The sequence below is a fragment of the Muscardinus avellanarius genome (genome assembly GCF_963383645.1).
Source record: "Muscardinus avellanarius genome assembly, chromosome: 2".
Taxonomy (NCBI): domain Eukaryota; kingdom Metazoa; phylum Chordata; class Mammalia; order Rodentia; family Gliridae; genus Muscardinus; species Muscardinus avellanarius.
This window is the reverse complement of record NC_137787.1, coordinates 117,296,420-117,316,102: the sequence shown is the minus strand read 5'-3', so window position 1 is coordinate 117,316,102 and position 19,683 is coordinate 117,296,420. Positions and strand designations below refer to the sequence as shown.

Here is a 19,683-nt window from a genome sequence, read left to right as displayed (position 1 = left end):
TGTCATCTTGTGTCCTGCTTGGTTCTGTGGGTACCACATTCATCTCTCACCTGGCCTAGATTCCCAAACTAGGGCATTACTATATTAACACCCCTTTTCAGACAAAAAGTACTACTTGGTACCCCTGGTGCCTCTGTCTTCTGCCTTCTTTATCTATTTATTTATTTTTTTTGTGGTACTTGTGATGGAACCCAGGGGCCTTCTACCTCCGGGCTACATTCCCAGACCTATTTTATATGTATTTTTTTTTTTATTTGGAAACAGGGTCTCTTAAGCCAGCCCAGCGGAGGCTGGCTTCAAACCTGCGCAATACTCGGTCTCCCAAGCGCGGAGATTACTAGCGTGCGCCACCACGCCCGGCTTCTGCCTTCATTTTTATTCGATCACCCCTAGTTTTACCCAGGGCTACCATCTCCCCATGGGTCATTCCAGCACCCCACTCCCACCACAGGGGGGATCGCCACCTTTGGGACCCATGGCAGTCTGTTCTGTGAGGACAGAGCCCAGTGTCCTCCTGGCTCACAGTCCCCACGATGTCCAGCAAGCGCCTGGCATTATCAGCACTGTGCCATGCTCTGACGGACAAATGAAAACATGAACATGAACGAGAAGAAAGGACCAAGCTGAGCGCAGTGAGTGGCGCGTGCCTGTAATCCTAGAATGCGAGAGTCAGACAGGATTGCAGGCTTGGGGCCGGCCTTGGCAACTTAGTATGACGCTGTTTTAAAATAAAATAGGGCTAGTGGCTCAGAGGTTAGAACGCCCCTAGGTTCAATCCCCAATGACACAAGAAGGAAGGGAGGGGGGGGGAGGAACAAGGGGTGAAACAGGGCCCAAAGATAGGTGGCGACAGAAAAGCTGGTGCCAGTCACCTGCCCAGCGGGGAGCAGGCAGGCAGCCAGTCACCCAGTGGCTGACTAGCGTTAAAACAGGCGCATCCACAGATGAATCGACGTGGTAGCTCTGCCAGCGCTAGCCATAAATCACAAGCAAAACCACGGAAATGAGTGCCAGTTTTTTCTTCCTATTTAGTAATTTATCAGGGAAGAAGCGCACTAATAAACATATTTCCCTTGAGGGGTGGAAATAACAGAGATGAATATCGCTGTCAGATCTGGCCTGTTTCCTCTTGCTCAGGGTGCCCGAGAGGGCGAGAAGTCACATATTGGCAGCAAAGCCTTGTTTTAAGAATACATGGCAAAGGTGTCTGACTTTTAACACTCCAGGAGGTTGGATCTTTGGGTCCTACTCCTTGAGCCCACTGACCACTCCATTTGCAAGTGATGGTGTTTGGAGGATCTCCTTTTGCGTCTGATTTTAGAGCGAGTGTGGACAAAGAGTGAACTCAGATAATCAGAACCACGGGCTTAGAGGCTGCCCAGCCAGGAGCCAGCAAGGGAGCACTGCCCTGTGCACCCGAGCCACTCAGCCCTGTGGCAAAGAAGTGTGCCGTCACCCAGGAGCGCCCAGTGTGGGTTGGCAGAGCTATGGTCCTGTCAGCCCATCCTCGTGAGCTTTACCTGTCCTCCGATCTCATCCTCCTCTCCCACCTTCGGGTCCTAGACACTGACTGATGTTGGCTGCCCCACAGTGTCACGGTTCTCCAGCCCCCGGGTGACCCCCCGGTTGAGCCGCAAGCGGGCGCTGTCCATCTCCCCGCTCTCGGACGCCAGCCTGGACCTGCAGCGGATGATCCGGACCTCGCCCAACTCGTTGGTGGCCTACATCAACAACTCCCGCAGCAGCTCAGCAGCCAGCGGCTCCTACGGGCACCTGTCGGCAGGCGCCCTCAGGTGAGCCTACCCCTGGGCAGGGCCTGGATTTTTGGTGCATCCAACTTAAGGAGAAACAAGAACTTGGGACTTCATGGTGAATTTAGAAGCAACATGACCGACCCTTGAAACATGGTCCCGGACTGGGCCGTGACCGGCAGTTCACAACATCGCAGTAGCTCCTGCTGGGGCAGGAGGGAAGCCGTGGTGACTGTTGGTCTCTCTGGTCCCTGGTGTCTCCTGAATGTCCTGCTATAGGAAAAGTGGCTCATAGACAGGGTGACTGTTCAAAATGAAGAAGTTAGAGAAAGAGGGAATGACGTGAGCTCAGGGAAAGGACAGGCAGAGGGCACTGGAATGGGCATCAGAGGCTGAGGGAGCAGGGGTAAAGAGTGCACCTGCTGGGGACCACCCTCCAGGTGCAAAGGCTGCACTCGAGGGCACCCAGAAGCCAACCATGGCAGATGAGACCCATGTGACAGGCACTGGGAGCCACTGCTGGGTCTCGAGTGAGGGAAGCCCTGGTGGTAGTGTGACCGGCACCAGACCCTGAGCAGTGTCTTCTAAGAGATGACCACACCTCCACCTCTGCTCTGCCTTGCAGCCCAGCCTTCACATTCCCGCACCCCATCAACCCTGTGGCCTACCAGCAGATCCTGAGCCAGCAGAGGGGCCTGGGCTCTGCCTTCGGACACACACCACCCCTGCTCCAGCCCTCGCCCACCTTCCTGGCCCAGCAGCCCGTGGCCCTCGCCTCTCTCAGTGCTGCACCAACCCAGCTGAGCAGCGGCAGCAACTGTCTGAGTGACGCCAGCCAGCAGGTAGGTGACCTGGTCGCAGGGTGCCCTGCAAAGTCGCAAGGTGCCCCACAAGGGCTGTGCCTACCATCTCAGGTCAGGAGCTGAGGGAAGGCCTCGGGCTGGGTCACGAATGAGTGTATATTTCCTGCCAGCCTTCAAACACCATCTAATTTGAAGATCCCAAGGGCCTTTGGCCCCACATGGGCATTGCAGCATGGCACCTGGCACACCCTGGACACCTTCAGTATCCAGCATGAGTAAGCTCCTATTTTGCAGGTGGAGACAGGGATGTATAGGGACAGGGCTGTACAATGGGCAGGCATGGGCTTTGGAGATGGGCAGACCTTGTTTTGTTCCTTACTTGCCCGAAAGCACAGATGTCTTTCCCACTCCCAGCCAGAGCAGACTCGGGCAAAGGGGGACCTGCTGCTTATTTGGGCCACTGTGCACAGAAATCAGCTCCTGTGTGCACATAGCCCCATGCACCCCGGATCCTGGGGAACACCCACGATGATAACCTTAAAGGCAGTGCAGTCTACCCAGGCCTCCCTGGCAAATAGCAGAGCCTGGATATGGCCACGTCCTGGGGAGGAAAACCAGACACAGGCAACGTCCTTTCTTTTTGTCCCAGGGCTCCGAGGAGCCCCTGAACCTCTGCAGACAGGCACTATAGGCTTTTCAGTGTCATCTGACCCTTTAGTGCAGCACATTGAAGGCCCAGGCCCTCATCTGCTCCCAGGGCTGCTTCTCCTGCTGTGGACAGCTGAAAGGTTGCACCTCATTAGAAGGGCTCTTTGCATGTCCCCCTCACCTTGATCTGCTGGAAGCAGCAGCTGCATGGGAAGGGAGGTGCTAGCAGCTGGGGCCTGGGCTCTTTCCCAGGGTACCCCTGTCTGGAGGACTAGATTGGAAGAGTTTCTGATGCTCAAACACAGGGTTAGCCCAGACTGTCTGTGAGGAGAGGTGCTGGAGGTAGAGCCCATAGGACGTTGGAGTATCCCTGCCATGCACCTCCATGACAGACTCTTCTTCACCCTCCCTCAGAACAAGCCGAGCAGTGAGTCAACTGTGACCAGCACCGTGAACCCCATCACCATTCACAAGCGTAGCAAGGTCAAGACTGAAGCCGAGGGCCTGCGGCCAGCCTCCCCACTGGGACTAACTCAGGTAACCTGCTGGCCACCTGCACTGCCTTTGGCCTGCTGCCAACCCTCACCTCCCAGGTTGGTTGGCTGCCTTTGGGCATTTCACATGGTAGTAAAAATGGATGCACAGGTGCATGGATGGGTGGTGGGTAGATGGTAGATAAATGGGTAGATGGATGAGTAGATGGGTAGATAGACTAATGAGTAGGTAGATAGATGGATGTGTGGATGGTGGGTGGGTGGGTGGGTGGATAGATGGATGGAATGATGAGTGGGTAGGTAGATGGATGGGTGGATGGTGGGTGGGTGCATGGATGGATGGATGAGTAGATGGGTGGATAAACTAATGAGTAGGTAGATAGATGGATGGTTGGATGGATGGATGGATGGTTGGATGGATGGATGGACTAATGAGTAGGTAGATAGATGGATGGGTGGATGGTTGGTGGGTGCATGGATGGATGGATGAGTAGATGGGTGGATAAACTAATGAGTAGGTAGATAGATGGATGGTTGGATGGATGGATGGATGGATGGATGGATGGATGGATGGATGGACTAATGAGTAGGTAGATGGATGGGTGGATGGTGAATGGGCAGATGGATGGGTGGATGGATGGATGAATGGGTGGGTGGATAGGCTAATAAGTAGGTGGATGGATGGATGGATAGATGATGGATGGATGGATGGATGGATGGATGGATGGATGGACTAATGAGTAGGTAGATAGGTGAATGGTGGGTGGATAGATGGACTGATGGATGGATGGATGGATGGATGGATGGATGGACTAATGAGTAGGTAGATAGATGGATGGGTGGATGGTTGGTGGGTGCATGGATGGATGGATGAGTAGATGGGTGGATAAACTAATGAGTAGGTAGATGGATGGTTGGATGGATGGATGGTTGGATGGATGGATGGATGGACTAATGAGTAGGTAGATAGATGGATGGGTGGATGGTGAATGGGCAGATGGATGGGTGGATGGATGGATGGACTAATGAGTAGGTAGATAGGTGAATGGTGGGTGGATAGATGGACTGATGAATGGATGGATGGATGGATGGATGGATGGATGGATGGATGGACGGACGGACTAATGAGTAGGTAGATAGATGGATGGGTGGATGGTGGGTGGGTGGGTAGGTGGGTGGGTGGATGGATTGATGAGTAGGTAAGTAGATGGATGGGTGGATGGTAGGTGGGTGGGTAGATGGACTGAATGATGGATGGATGGATGAATGTGTGGGTAGATGGTGAGTAAGCAGCTGGATGAGTGGATGGATGAAGGAGTAGATGAATGAATGGATGGATAGATGGACAGGTAGTTGGATAGATAGATGAATGAGTGGGTAGATGAGTGAGTGGATGAACAGGTAGATGGATGAATGGATGCTGGGTTTTAGGATGGACAGATGGTTGGGTGGCTGGATGTTGGATGGACCAAAGGAATGGATGGATGGACATGTGGATGGATGGACCTGTGGATGGTAGGTGGGTGGGTAGACAGATGAATGGATGATAGGTGTGTGTGTGGGGGGGGGGGTAGCTGGCTGCCTGCATGAATGATGGATGAATCCAAGAGGGAGGGAGGGTGTCCCATAGCCATGGCTGTCTTACCTCTGTGTCCCCATGTATGCAGAGTGAACAAGCTTCCTCCTGCCTCCTACCTTGTCTCAGGCTGCAGCCTAGTCTCCTCCCCACCTCAGCCTTATGACACATAAGCTCAGCCAGACTGGGGGGCCATGTTCTCTGCATGACACCAGCCCTGGCACTGCCCTTTCTCCTAGGAATTCACCCTCCTGCATCTCCCTGGCTGCCACTGGCCATCCTGGGTCACTGGACTTGCATCTGCCTGGACACTTAGCCTAGCTTCTGGGTCACTTCATGGCAGAGGAGGAAGAGTGATTCCTAGTGGAAAGAGTGAGATAGGCAGCAGCCCACAACCCAGGGTGGCCTGTGTGTGTGTGTCCCTCTGGAAACACAGCCACTTAGTCTTATGCTCCAATACGGCAGACCAGTAGTTCCCGCTCCTGGAGCAGGAGCCAGTCATTCAGGGGCCCCAGCTGGCCTGCCTGCCAAGCTCGGAGGTAAGCAGCCCATCCCCCAGTCTCCCACACAGTGACCCGTCTGCCATCCATTACTGCAAAATCCCAGCTTGGCCACCAAAGATGCTCAGTGCCTCCTGTCCTCGTCTCCCCACATCTGCCAGCCCATCCTTTATCAAGACTGTAAACCATCGGGCATGCTCTGGGCACTTAATTTTCATGAAATATTGGGCCTTGTTACTGTCAGGCAAACAGAGGGGTTGGTGACAAATTCTTCTCCCCTCGCTGACACCAAAACCAGTCTCAGCATGATGCATGGTTTCCACGCGGCTGGCCATCATCGGGGCTGAAATTGATGAGCACGGCACATATCTGAGGAAGATAAACACCCTGGCACACAAGGCGGGAGCCAGGCACTGAGCACCTGCCAGGCCTGGGTCCCGCCCGCCGGGCAGGCCGTGCAGAGCCACCTCCCTGCCCACGGAAGGAAAGCCTTTTATCACAATGAGGCAGTCTCTGTCACTCCATGTCCGGATTCACAGCAAGCTAGATGGGCTTGCTTGCAGCTGGCAGAAAGCACAGCATATGAATCCAGTCTCTGCCATAGTCTCCAAAGAGCAGACAAGGATGATGGCCAGCACAGCCCGGCACACTCCCAGGTCCCCTCCAGTCTCCTCTGAAGCAGGTCAACCTGCAGTGAATGGAAATAGCAGGTCTCCCAGATCTTTAAGTGCAGAGAGGCCTTTGGGAGACCCAGCATCCCTCCCACCTAGTCTTCCCTCAACAGCCCTGTTGCTGAAGGTATGGGAGCGAGAGATGCCTGCAGGGTCCTGTTTCTCTGGTGCCCAGCCACCGAGGGAGTTACATGTCATCTTTTTCAAAAAGAGCATAGTATCTGGAAGATGCCCTAAGAAAGAGCCAGGAAATACTTTTGAAAGAGCTCTGTGCTGCCCCCGTGAGAAGCCTGCAGCCCGGCTGCCAGCTTCTTCCTCCCAGCAACTGCCTCAGTTCCACCAGCTCAGGCCAGCGCATGTTAAGGCTCTTGGCCATGGTTTGAGGTTACCCTCTCTGTCTGCTCCCATGGGCTACCTAGAAAGACAATATCTTACTCCTTTTGAAAGTAGTTTGAAATAAGCCGGCATGGTGGCGCACGCTTGTAATCCCTGTGCTTGGGAGGCTGAGACAGGGGGATCGCACAGGTTCGAAGCCAGCCTCAGCTGGCTTAAGAGAGAACCTGTTTCCAAATTAGAAGAAAAAATAGGTCTGGGAGTGTAGCCCAAAGGTAGAAGGCCCCTGGATTTCATTCCCAGTACCACCAAAAAAAGAAAAGAAAAAGAAAATAGTTTGAAATAAACTGGGCACAGTGGTACATGCCTGTTATCCCAGTACTTGGTTGGGAGGCTGAGGCAGAAGGATCACAGGTTAGAGGCCAGCCTCAGCAATTTAATGAGCCCTTGAACAACTTTTTTATTTCAAAACAAGAAAAAATTTTAAAAAGAGCTGAGATAGAATGCCCCTGGATTCAAAATCACAAAAAAGAAGAAAATAGTTTGAAATACAAAGCATGACTCTGTGATGTCATGTCTTCCAGGCTACCTGGAGAATCCTCGACAACCTTCTGAGGTCTCTCTGCTAGCCTGAAGTGTCTGCCTCTCCCTGCCTTCCCGACCCCAGGCGTGTTCTTGCCCATCCACATGCACTCCACCAGCCCTGTGAGCTGCAGCTTCTCCTTCCAGAAATGCTCTCCTGGGTCCTCACCGGAGACGCTCAAGTCCAGTCCTAGGCTGCCCATAAACTCGCTATGGTCAGAGAATGGTGCATTCACCTCTCAGTCTCAGACCCCCCAGCTGTAATACAAGAAACACACCCGTGTTGTAGGGCTCTTGCAGGGAATGCTGGTGCAGGGCGAATGAGAGGGGCTGCAAATTAATGCATTCCTTCTCCCCAAGCCTGCAAGGTAACCAAAACACGGAGGCCAGAGCCACCACCTCCTTCCTTCTGGTCCTGTGTGTCAGCAGCAGGATGTACTGTGGGGACGAAGGGGCCCAGGCCGGCCCAGTAGGAGCGGCTGTGCCTGGGTGAGCGGGCACGCGTGCCTGCATCCACACTCCAGGCAGGCACTGAGCAGGCTCGTGTGGGCGTGGTCTTCTCCCCAGGAACAGCTGGCTGACCTCAAGGAAGACCTGGATCGGGATGACTGTAAGCCGGAGGCTGAGGTTGTCATCTACGAGACCAGCTGCCACTGGGAAGACTGTGCCAAGGAGTACGACACACAGGAGCAGCTGGTGCACGTGAGCCCGCAGCCCGCGCGCACCCACATGCACATCTTTATTCCCCCTGAGCTCCCTAGCTGCCAGTGAAAAGAAAGAAATACAGCTCATTAAGGCAGCCAACTGTTATAATAATAAACCTGAGTCTGGATTCTGAAAGAAGTTTTGCTATTGAGGAAAGAGTTAATAATTTCCCTTTGGAGACAGTTTAGTCAGGCATGGTGCAGCACTCCTGTAATCCCAGTGCTTGGGAGCTTGAGTCAGAAGAATCACAGGTTCAAGATCAGCAGCAAGACCCTGTTTCAAAAAAATTTGTTTTGAAGGGCTGGGGCGTGACTCAGGTAGAATGATCCTGGGCTCAATCCCTGGTGCCACAAAAATGTAGCACATATGGGTGCAGGTGGAGGTCTACGCCCAGACGAGGAAGGGGGACTACTTAAAAATACCCGGATTCTGACAGCTGAGGCAGAGACTAAGGGAGCCAGTGTGCCCCCTTCGGGGTATGCCTTTTGGTCCCCACCCCAAATTCTTGTACAGCAGTCGGGGTAATATGTAGAGGGCAGAAAGAATAGGGGTTTTGTGTGGAGGTATCTGGCTTCACACCTCACTCCACTCTAGCTAATTCGGTAGTTCTGAGAAATGGCTCAGCCTAAGGCAGACGACGCCCACCCCACGGCGAGTCAAGACTGAGTATGATCCTAAGCACAGGGCGGGTACAGGTGGGCCGAAGCTGGCGGCTCCTCCCCTCCGCCTCCCTATTTCTCACACCAACTCTGAGTCCTTCTCTTGCCTCCATCCAGAAGAGAACTTAAATTCAAGAACAAGCTGCACAGGGCCCCTTCCTGTTGACTTTTAAAACCATCTCAAAGGAGCTCTGTGGGCCTGGCATTTAGGGCGCACTGACTCCCTCCACTTCTTCCACAGCTTGCTCCCAAATACTGTAGGTTTCTTTTGCACTTGGGTTTTTTCTCCCCAGCTTCTCATCCAGGGTACCAGAATTCCCCAGCACACCCATTGCAACCGATACAGAACCTGTGTCCCAGGGTCTTCCCTAATCCTCTCTGGAACTCAAAACATAACTTTTCAACTTCAATCACCTCTTTGGGAGAAAAGGCAATTGGAGCTGTGGTTTGCAGGACAGATCAGAGATTAAAGGAAGAGCCGGGCAACATCCCAGGCTGGGAGAGTCTCAGGCAAAGTACGGAGGTGAGAGGGGAAGAGGTGCATTCCGTGGGGGTGGGTTGGCCCAGAGAGCCACCCATAATTCTGGCCTAGGAAAGGGGGTCTGTAGCTGCAGGCCCCACTGTGCCAGGACTGTCCCCGCCACCTGGCCCTAGGGAGAGCAGGCTGCTTTGCAGAGGAGCCCCTCTCCACGCCCTCTCCCTGCTCCCTGGGAAGATGGATGGAGCAGGCACGTGGGCAAGCGGCAACCCCCAGTCAATTATTAACAATTTGTTGCTAAGTAAACCAATAAGAAAAGATGAGAGGCGTTGTCAGAGAGCATTTTTATCATCTGAAAGACCTTAGAAATGGAAAGTGAGGCTAATGCGAGACAATTTCTCTGGAAGTTCAAAATGCTATACAGTTCATTTGCTCTGACGATGGCATTCACAGGCGCGCAGTGGCTGAGCCCTGTGGCTCATCAGCTCCCAGGGCCAGCTGCCACCAAGTGCCTGGAGCACAGTCCTCAAGCAGCTCTGGAGGTTGCAAAGGCCCCAGCCGTGTTGTCCAGGAGAAAGACCTCAAGTCACAAATGCCAGCTACTTGAGCATTGTTACATTTACTAGGAGCCCATTCTGAAAAGACTAGAAAGAACAGATGAGGTTGAGAGAGAGTGAGAATGTGTGTGTGTGTGTGTGTGTGTGTGTGTGTGTGTGTCTCACTGGGAATTTAACCCAAGAACATTCTACCTCCAAGCTTTACTCCAGCCCTTTTTTATTTTTTTATTTTTTTGTGGTCCTGGGGATGGAACCCAGGGACCTCTATGTCCGGGTTACACCCCAAATCTATTTTCTATTTTATTTGGAAACAGGGCCTCACTAAGTTGCTGAGAGCCTCACTAAGTAGCTGAAGCTGGCTTTGAACCTGTGCAATCCTCCTGTCTTAGCCTCCCAAGCACTGGGATTACAAGTGTGCGCCGCCATGCCCAAGTTAAAGTTTATTTTAATCCAGGACAAGTATCCTTTATCCAAAACACTTGAGACAAGAAGTGTTTCAGGTTTGGGATTTTTTTTCTGATTGTGGAATATCTTCATATAGATAACGAGCTATCTTGGGAAGGGTAGCCAAGTCTAAGCATGAAATTCACTTCTGTTTCCTCCACACTTTATACACGTCGTCTGAAGGTCATTTTATACACCTTACTCGTATAGCGCAAGGTCACTCTGTACAATGTTCTCAGCGCACTTGCATTGTGCCTACATTCCATCACATGAGGCCTAGCACGGAGTGTACCACTTCCGGCATCTGGTTGGCCTCCCAAAAGTTGTGGACTTTAGAGCCCTTCAGATACCAAATTTTCAGCATAAGGATGCTCAACCTAGAATGTATTTTATTTAACCCCATAGTGTAAATATTATATTGCCATGCATTCAGTATAAGACAGAACTGTCGAGCTATTGCGTGTTTTTCCTTGCTGAGACTTTGAAACTGGCCCGTCCCTGTTCCAGCCAGCCACGTGGCATGCATTTCAGAGCGGGGTGGAAGCGGCCCGGGCTCCTCGTGCGGGCCCTGAATTGCCTCTTTGGCTTGTTTCACCTGCAGCACATCAACAGCGAACACATCCATGGGGAGAAGAAGGAATTTGTGTGCCGCTGGCAGGCCTGCACGCGCGAGCAGAAGCCCTTCAAGGCGCAGTACATGCTGGTGGTCCACATGCGGCGGCACACAGGCGAGAAGCCCCACAAGTGCACGGTGAGCGCCACGAGCCCTGCCTGCCGCCGGCCGCATAGGTGGAACCGGTGGCCACCGTCAGTGGGAACTTTGTTTTTAGCACACAGAATTTGCTTCTTCAAAAGCAGAGGTGGTCAGTCTAAGATGTATGGCTGTAACTGAACTGTCTGTGAGCTGCTCTTTGTGAATTACTTATTTCATAGATTCTCAGACATACATTTTATTCTCATTGTAATGTCTCTAAAATCAAGCTGTCATAAAAATCCATGGTGTCCAAGATTCACTTAACTATACTCCCTTTGTGGGTGAGTTGCTTTGATTGAAATATAATTCACCTACCATAAAATTCGCCCCTTCTTTAAAAAATGCACAATTGGTGGTTTTTAGTTTATTCACAAGGCTGTGCAACCATTAGCCACTGGCTAGATCCGCATTTTCATCACCCCAAAAAGAAACTGTACCTAGCAGCAGTTCCTCCCCATCCTTTCCTCCTAATCCTGGCCAGCTCCTAATCTGTGTCTTGTCACTGTGATTGGCCCCTTCTGGATATTTCTATAAAATTTGGGCCACATGACCAACAGTCTTACTTCCCCACATCCTCACCAGCATTTGTTACTATTTGTATTCTCGGTGATTGCCATCCTTTCTGGATCTGGGCAGAATCTCAGTGTAGTTTATAGTACAGCTCTTTTACTGAGGCCTTTGGTCCATTTTGAGTCGATGTTTGTTCTCTTCGGTCCTTCCAAGTTTCCTGGTAGGGGCCCAGAATTACTGTTGCTGACCCCCCATGACACAGTGGGGTGAGTGGAGTTGGGGCCGGGCTGCCCTCCCTGATCCGTTGCCTGCTTCAGTTTGAAGGCTGCTCGAAGGCCTACTCCCGCCTGGAGAACCTGAAGACCCACCTGCGCTCGCACACTGGGGAGAAGCCATACGTGTGTGAGCACGAGGGCTGTAACAAGGCCTTCTCCAACGCCTCGGACCGCGCCAAGCACCAGAACCGCACCCACTCCAATGAGGTACTGCGCAGCAGGGGCTCCTCAACACCCGCAGGTAGCCAGGTGCTCTCTCCGCTTACCTGCTGCACACCCTGGGACCCAGACCAGCCTGTCTCCCTCTGCTCTGTGTCCTCTTAGGTGAAAGGGAAGATGCCAAGAGGTCCTTTGGTCACTTGCCCCTTCTGTGTCTCAGTTTCTTCCTTCCTAGAATAGCTATAAATACTACCACGAGGTCCACAGAAGCCCAAGGCAAGGCAAAGGGCGGCCTCTCTGGGCTCCAGGTGCCTGATGTGTCCTGAGCTACGCAGAGTTCCTCCCTCCCTGGCCGCTGTGGGCTGCTGCAGATGAGGAGACTGATGCCCGGAGAGTAACAGGACTGTCTGTCCCCAGGGCCAGATTGTGCCCGTGGTTTAGATTACGTGAGCTGGCTCCCCTGAGGCTTTGTAAATGTCCTAGGATGTTTCTTTGTCCACAGCAAGTGTTCCTCAGGGCCACACCTTGCTGCTCCTGCAGCGAGTGTCTGAGCCCCTAGTGCGGCCCAAGCCTGCGGTGGCCGCCAACCCATGCTGACGGGGCCCAGAGCATCCTCTGTCTTCCCAGTAGCCAGAGCCCCCAGAAAATGGGGAACGCTGGGAGGGAAGTGTGCAGAAGCCCCTGCCGGCTGCTCCTGTCCTGTCCAGGCCCAGCCGTGCAATCTGGCACTCTGGAGAGAACATTTCCAGCAGCCCAGAGCAGTGTGGGCTCCCAAGGGACCTTGCTCCAGTGCCCGTCAGAAGACATGGGAAAGCCCCTAGTCCTCAGGGCCACTACAGATAAGACCAGTGTCAGTGAGAAGTGTGCGTGCATACGAGCTCACACGTGTGTGTTTATTTATTTTTGTGGGTCTGGGGATGGAATCCAGAGGCATTCAAACTCAGAGCTATACCCGCTGCCCTATTTTTATTCTTTATTTTGAAACAGGGTCTCACTAAGTTGCAGAGGGCCTCACTAAGTAGCTGAGGCTGTCCGTGAACCGCGATCCTCCTGTCTCAGCCTCCCAAATGCTGGGCTAACAAGAGTGCGCCAACACACCTGGCTTATGTGTATGTTTTTAAATGTATGCGTGCAGATGTGAGGTTGGTGTGTGTGTGTTCATGTGTATATGTGTTTTTAAGTGTGTATATGAGTGTAGATGTGTGTTTATAAGTGTTTGTATGTGTAGATATGTGTGTTCATGTGAATGTGTGTTTGTAAGTATATCCAAATATGTCTAGATATGTGCATTTGTGTGTATGTATATTTGTAGTTATTTGCATGTATGGGCTTATATAGGTGTAGAGTTTGATATAATGTATATGTATATATGTGTGTTTATAAGTGTGTATGTCTAAATGTATTTCTAAGTATTTGAATGTATGTGCATAGGTGTGGGATTAATATATGTATCTCAAGTGTATATGTGTGTTTGTGTGTGCAGATATGTGTGTGCATATGTTTAAATGTGTTTATATATGTATTTGTACATGTATTCATGTTTAAGCGCAGAGCTGTTGGTGGTGGTATGTGGGTTGCATGTGACTACATGTGTGTATGTATAGAGAGAGAACAAGTGTGAGGGGACAGATGGACCTGAGACTGAAGTCCTGCACTCCTAGGTTTTTAGCCCGTCACCAGGTACGTTTATTTGTGTCCTTGAACTTGAGAGAAAGCAGGTGCTAGGGCTGTCTCCCAGGCAGGAGCTCTTACACCTGCTGCTGACACTAGGAATCCCAGTGCCCCTCAGGGCATACCATATATATGTAAACATGTAAGTCTTTCTGAGCCCTGACAGCGTACTTGCCTGCAGGAGAGGTGCAGGGCCTGGCCCGCTGGAGGCCCAGATGCCAGCTCCATCTGTAGAAGGGCTGTGGCCATGACAGCGTGGCTACCAGCTGTGTGGGCCAGGTCTGTGAGGGACTCGGATGGCTTCAGGACAGAGCACGCCCATTCGGAGTTGGTCCTTGTGGCCCCATCCATAACACAGACCTGGTTCTCTTCCCAGAAACCCTACATCTGCAAGATTCCAGGCTGTACCAAGAGATACACAGACCCCAGCTCTCTCCGAAAACATGTGAAAACAGTCCATGGCCCCGATGCTCACGTCACCAAGAAGCAGCGAAACGATGTGCACCTGTGTGCCCGGCTGCCCAAGGGGGACGGCGACGAGGCCAGCACTGAGCCTGGCGGCCCGGGGCCCGAGGACAGCACCGACGCCAGCAGCAGCAGCCAGGCCATGGAGGACTGCCTGCTCATCAGAGCCATCAAGACGGAGCGTTCCGGGGTAAGGAGAGCGCAGGGCCTGCGCCAGGCGAGACGAGGAGCTTCCTCCAACTTGGCCTTTCTCCCTGGGCACTCGGGCCTCTCGCAGCTCTCTCTCATCCAGGTTCCACTGTGTGACCCAGCTCTTGCTGGGTGGCTGTGTCAGGGCTGGGACAAGGGGATACCCATCCCTACCCATGGGTCTGCCAGGCGGGATGCCTGCGTGTCAGCCTCTCCAGCCAGCACTGGCCGGCTGCTGCCCGTCCCCACTCTGCGCTGTCTGCATCCTCCCCTCTGGCCTCTGCTCCTTGTGTTCTAACCACTTGTTCTTTGTCTCCACCTCTTTTTCCCAACTGTACCTCCCCTAAGGATAGACGGTACTGAGGTGAGCAGAGGAATCGGGTGAGGGTGTGGGTGGGCTGGGCAACGAGGGTGGGCTGGGGTGGTTGTTCAGTATTGCTGCCAGTACAGAGCAAGGCTGGCAGGAGTAGATGGCAGCGTTCAGTAGGCTGCAGGACGACCAGCAAGGGGAAGGGGGTTGTGACCAGGCGGAGGCCTGGGGCACCTATGTAGATTATTAAAGCCCAAGAAGTGAAGTGCGTGGCGCCACAGGCAAGATCTACAAGGTCCCTGCTTGCCTGGAGCTTACACCTAATGGGTGGAAGCACCAAGGCTTCCCAGGGAAAAGTCTGGGGCTTGGGGGCATTTGGCTCAGAAAGAGCCCCAAGACTCTGCATCCAGGGCCAGCCTCCTCTGCCTGATCCCAGGCCACACTGGGTATAGCTACAGTCCTGAGCCTTTGTTGATGGTGCAATGGGTCATGAGCTCTTTACCAACTCCGCCTACCCCAGAAGGCATGCAGGACACTTCATCCCACAGCTCCCTGCTCCCTGGGCACCTGCCCCTGACCTGTCCAGATGGCCCCGCCCAGGCAGGAGTCCCCAGCTCCCCAGCACTCATGGCGCTTGCTTGGCCGAGCACATGGGCAGTGGCTGAGAACCTCCACACCATCTTTCCTGGCCATGATGGGCGTGCTGCACGTGGGGGCATTTGTGTTCATGTCAGCTGGGAAAGCAGGCTCAGCACAGTGAAGTGTGGCAGACCAGGTTCTTCTTCAAGGAGGTTCCCCTGACCCCTGCACACCCTGGAGCCAGGCGCATCCGGCCTCTCTGAGCCAGTCCTCTCTTCCTCCCTGTAGCTGTGCCAGGCCAGCCCTGGAGCCCAGTCCTCCTGCAGCAGTGAGCCCTCTCCCCTGGGCAGCGCCCCCAACAATGACAGCGGTGTGGAGATGCCGGGGCCCGGGAGCCTGGGAGACCTGACAGTGCTGGATGACATGTCCCCGGGGGCTAGCGCCCCAGCCCTGGCTGCCCCCTCCTCTGGCAGCCTGCAGCTGCGAAGACATGGAACCACCATGCAACGATTCGAGCAGCTCAAGAGGGAGAAGCTCAAGTCGCTCAAGGATTCCTGTTCATGGGCCAGCCCGGCTCCAGCTCCGGCTCCGCACGCCCGGAACACCAAGCTGCCCCCCCTCCCAGCAAGCGGTGAGTGGAGACTGGGGGCTCGCGGGAGGGTTGGAAGGAACCTGGGGCTGCACCAGCCAGATGCACTCCCACCAGGCACCGCGTGCCCTCTCCCTGGCTGCCCTCCATAGGATGAGCTTGCAAGCTCGTCGCACAGAGGAGATGGGTTCAAAGAAGTCAAAGTGCCCTACCTAAAGCAAGGGAAGGGGTATGACTGGCCTAGGCCTACAGGGCTCCAAGCCCATGCTCTTTCAATTGCATTTGCTGCACCCTCATGACCCCCTAAAAATGGGCAGATCCGGTGCACATCCTCTCTCCCTTATCCAGGCATCCAGCCGTTTATATCACACCTGCGGTGGGCAGATGGCTACACTGCCAGATTTCTGCTGTACTGCAAAGTAGGCGGGCAAGTGGTGCCCAAGATGGAGCTGTGGAAGAGGAGGGTGCATGTCCAGCTAGGGAAGAGCAGGGAGAACTTTTTGGAGGCCGCAGCCCTATGCCCAGCCAGCACTTTGGCACGCAAGCATGTGCTGAGCCAGGCATTGTGCTAGGCACACCCAGGCTTTCCTCCAGGGACTGATGGCCCATTGCTATGGAAACCAACAAACCCACCCAGCTCTCCCTTGAAGGGGATTGCTGACAGATGAACTCGACCCCTATGGGAGTCTCCTAGGTCAGCAGCCTCACCCAAGGTTGTCCCTTCCGAGCAGCCTCATTCATCTGCTAGCCTCTGGGAGTAGGAGGCACTGACACCTACTCCCATCCTGGCCTGACTCGGGCAGGGCAGCACTGAAGGGCCACTAGGAGTCCTGACCTCCCTCTCAGACCAGCCATGGTCACTTCTCCTTTCTGGCTCCCTCAGCCTTTTCTTCTGTTCACCCTTCTGGCCCTTCTAAGCCTTTCCTTCAGGCCCACCCTACAAACAGCTGGCTGATTCTACACCATCTTGGGGGGTCTCACCTCGTGACCCCCATCCACAGACTGGGAGGATAAGGGAGTCCACACCCACCCCTCCCAGGGCACTCCGCCCCTCCCGAGGAGGTCCCATGGAGAAGCACGTTTTACCTGTGCTGGAGAAACTGAGGGCCGAGTGCCCCCACACCCCCTCCACCCCCGCTTCCCCTCCCTGCCCAGGGTGATTAGTCTGTCCTCTCCCTCTGTCATCCATAAATGGCGTGCCTTCCATGTGGGGCCCCCAGTCTGATCCCCTCTGCTTTCCTGCAGGCTCGGGGCTGGAAACCTTCAGCGGTCCCGGGGGCGGCGGGCCTGCGGGGCTGCTGCCCAACCCGCGGCTGTCGGAGCTGTCGGCAAGCGAGGTGACCAAGCTGAGCCAGCTGCAGGAGCGCCGGGACAGCTCCACCAGCACAGTCAGCTCAGCCTACACCGTGAGCCGCCGCTCCTCTGGCATCTCCCCCTACTTCTCCAGCCGCCGCTCCAGCGAGGCCTCTCCCCTGGCCGGCCGCCCGCACCATGCCAGCTCAGCCGACTCCTACGACCCCATCTCCACCGATGCTTCACGGCGCTCCAGCGAGGCCAGCCAGTGCAGCGGTGGGGGGCCGGGGCTGCTCAATCTCACGCCAGCGCAGCAGTACAGCCTGCGGGCCAGGTATGCAGCGGCCACTGGCGGGCCTCCACCCACGCCGCTGCCCGGCCTGGAGCGCGGGGGCCTGCGGACCCGGCTGGCACTGCTGGATGCTGCCTGCCCGCACCCACTGGGGCCCCGACGAGGCAGCGATGGGCCGGTGCAGGGCCTAGGCCTTGGGTCCGTGGGGCCTGCGCCCGCCTTCCCCCATGAGGCCCCCGGGGGCGGCGCCAGGCGGGCCAGTGACCCGGTACGGCGGCCTGACGACCCCTGGCCACCGCGAGTGCAGCGCTTTCACAGCGCCCTTGATGTGAGCCCGGGTCTGCCGCCCTGCACCGAGAGAAGGGGCCTGCGCCTGCCCAGCCACTCAGGCGCCTGCCCACCCAGGCCTCCCAGCATCAGCGAGAATGCGGCCATGGAGGCTGACCTAGGACTGCCGGAGGATGACTTGGTGCTGCCGGACGACGTGGTGCAGTACATCAACGCGCGCACAAGGGGCGCCCTGGACGAGAGTGCGAGGCAGGTGTACCCAGCGGAAAGCACTGTCTTCCCTGAGAACCCCAAGCTTCCCGACCCGGGGCTGCAGGGCCCTCGCAGGCTGGTGGCAGCAGACTCCAACGCGGGGCCCTCTGCCCCTGGGCTAGGAGGTTGCCAGCTGGGCTTTGGCGTGTCCTCCACTCTGAACAAGAACAACATGCCAGTACAGTGGAACGAGGTGAGCTCAGGCACCATGGACACCCTGCCCAGCCAGGTGAAACCTCCAAACTTTCCTCGGGGCAACCTAGCAGTGGTACACCAGAAGCCGGCCTTTGGCCAGTACCCAGGCTACAGCTCTCAAGGCCTACAGCCCAGCCCCGGGAGCCTGGACAGCACCCAATCACACCTGCAGCCCCGCAGTGGAGTCCCCTCCCTGCCCAAAGTAAACTACATGCAGCCACTGCGACAGCCAGCAGGCAGCCAGTGCCTCGGCCTGCCTTCTGCCAGAAGCCCCCAGGCCAGCTATGGCCAGGCCCAGCCCCAGCTGAGCCCTAGCACTGGCAACGGGGCCCTGAACCAGTTCCCCACATCCTGCAGCAACTTGGCACCCAAGCCAGGCCACCTGGGGCTCCCCCAGCCAATGGAAGTTGCCTCCAACACCACCATAATGGGCAGCCACCACAGGGAACTTGGGGTCCCCAATTCAGCCCTGGTCGGGGTGCCAGCACCCCACCCAGACCAGAGCTATCCCCAGCAAAGCCATCTCCTGAGTCAGGAGGACTACTGCCAGGACCCCAGCCTTCTGCCTTCCCACCAGCCCAGCTTCATGGAGCCCCAGCAGGGCACAACAGGGACGGCCACATCAGGCTTTGGCCTGGTACAGCCCCGGCCACCCCCCGAGCCCAGCCCTGCCAGCCGCCACCGCGGAATGCGTGCTAGCCAGCAGCAGCAGTTGGCTTATGCCAGGGCATCTGGCCAGGCCATGGCTGCCATGTCGGTCAGCCAGGAGATGGCAGAGGTCATGCCCAAGGGCACGATGGGCCCCATGGCATCACTGCCACCCTCACAGGATGCGGGTGGGGTGCAGGACCACAGCATGCTCTACTACTATGGCCAGATCCACATGTATGAACAGAATGGAGGCTGCCCGGCCACACGGCCTCCGCCGCCACAGCCACAGGCCTGCCAGGACAGCCTCCAGCCCCTGCCCTCACCAGGGGTCGACCAAGTGTCCAGCACCGTGGACTCCCAGCTCCTGGAGGCCCCCCAGATCGACTTCGATGCCATCGTGGACGACGGCGATCATTCAAGCTTGTTCTCGGCAGCGCTGAGCCCCAGCCTCCTCCACAGCCTCTCACAGAACTCCTCCCGCCTCACCACACCCCGCAGCTCCTTGACCCTGCCCTCGCTTCCCCCAGGCATCAGCAATATGGCTGTTGGGGACATGAGCTCCATGCTTACCAGCCTGGCGGAGGAAAGCAAGTTTCTGAACATGATGACCTAAGGCCCTAGCCAGAGGAAACAGAGCAGACCTAGAGTTCTTCTAGAAGAAGGTTCTTTACTCCTCTCTTTTTCCAAAAAAGTATTAAATAGGCTCGAGGGGCATTTTCCAATGGCTGGTTCGGATTACAGATTAAGAAAGGTTCATGAGCATCCTCTCTGGTCCTTTGGACTATTTTTCGGAACACTAAAGTCTCGGTTGGAAAGGAAAGGATGAAAAGCTCATCCACACGGTGCTTGCCAGCCTTGGGTGCTTATGGGCCACTCTGCTCTAGCTTTCTTGGCCCTGTCGTTTGCCTGATGAGGACGACGTTGGCCAAGGGCTTTCCAAGCACATGGGGAGGGGAGAAGGGACCACTTTGGGCTTTGAATCTGAAGGCCACGCTGGATGTTCCCCGGGA

The 19,683-nt window shown here is 55.2% G+C and overlaps 1 protein-coding gene across 1 annotated transcript in view; it reads left to right on the top strand.

Annotated features, from left to right (window-relative positions):
• GLI2 (GLI family zinc finger 2) overlaps window positions 1–19,286 on the top strand; it is a gene marked incomplete at both ends in the record, with an annotated part of 146,500 nt that extends 127,214 nt beyond the window's left edge. The window contains 9 exons of the mRNA XM_080690102.1: window positions 1,592–1,793; window positions 2,377–2,593; window positions 3,617–3,739; window positions 7,926–8,060; window positions 10,803–10,952; window positions 11,783–11,947; window positions 13,947–14,225; window positions 15,402–15,744; window positions 16,948–19,286. Coding sequence (XP_080546228.1) covers window positions 1,592–1,793; window positions 2,377–2,593; window positions 3,617–3,739; window positions 7,926–8,060; window positions 10,803–10,952; window positions 11,783–11,947; window positions 13,947–14,225; window positions 15,402–15,744; window positions 16,948–19,286 — 3,953 coding nt within the window. The remainder of the gene's footprint in view (window positions 1–1,591; window positions 1,794–2,376; window positions 2,594–3,616; window positions 3,740–7,925; window positions 8,061–10,802; window positions 10,953–11,782; window positions 11,948–13,946; window positions 14,226–15,401; window positions 15,745–16,947) is intronic.
• Window positions 19,287–19,683: the final 397 nt, after the last annotated feature.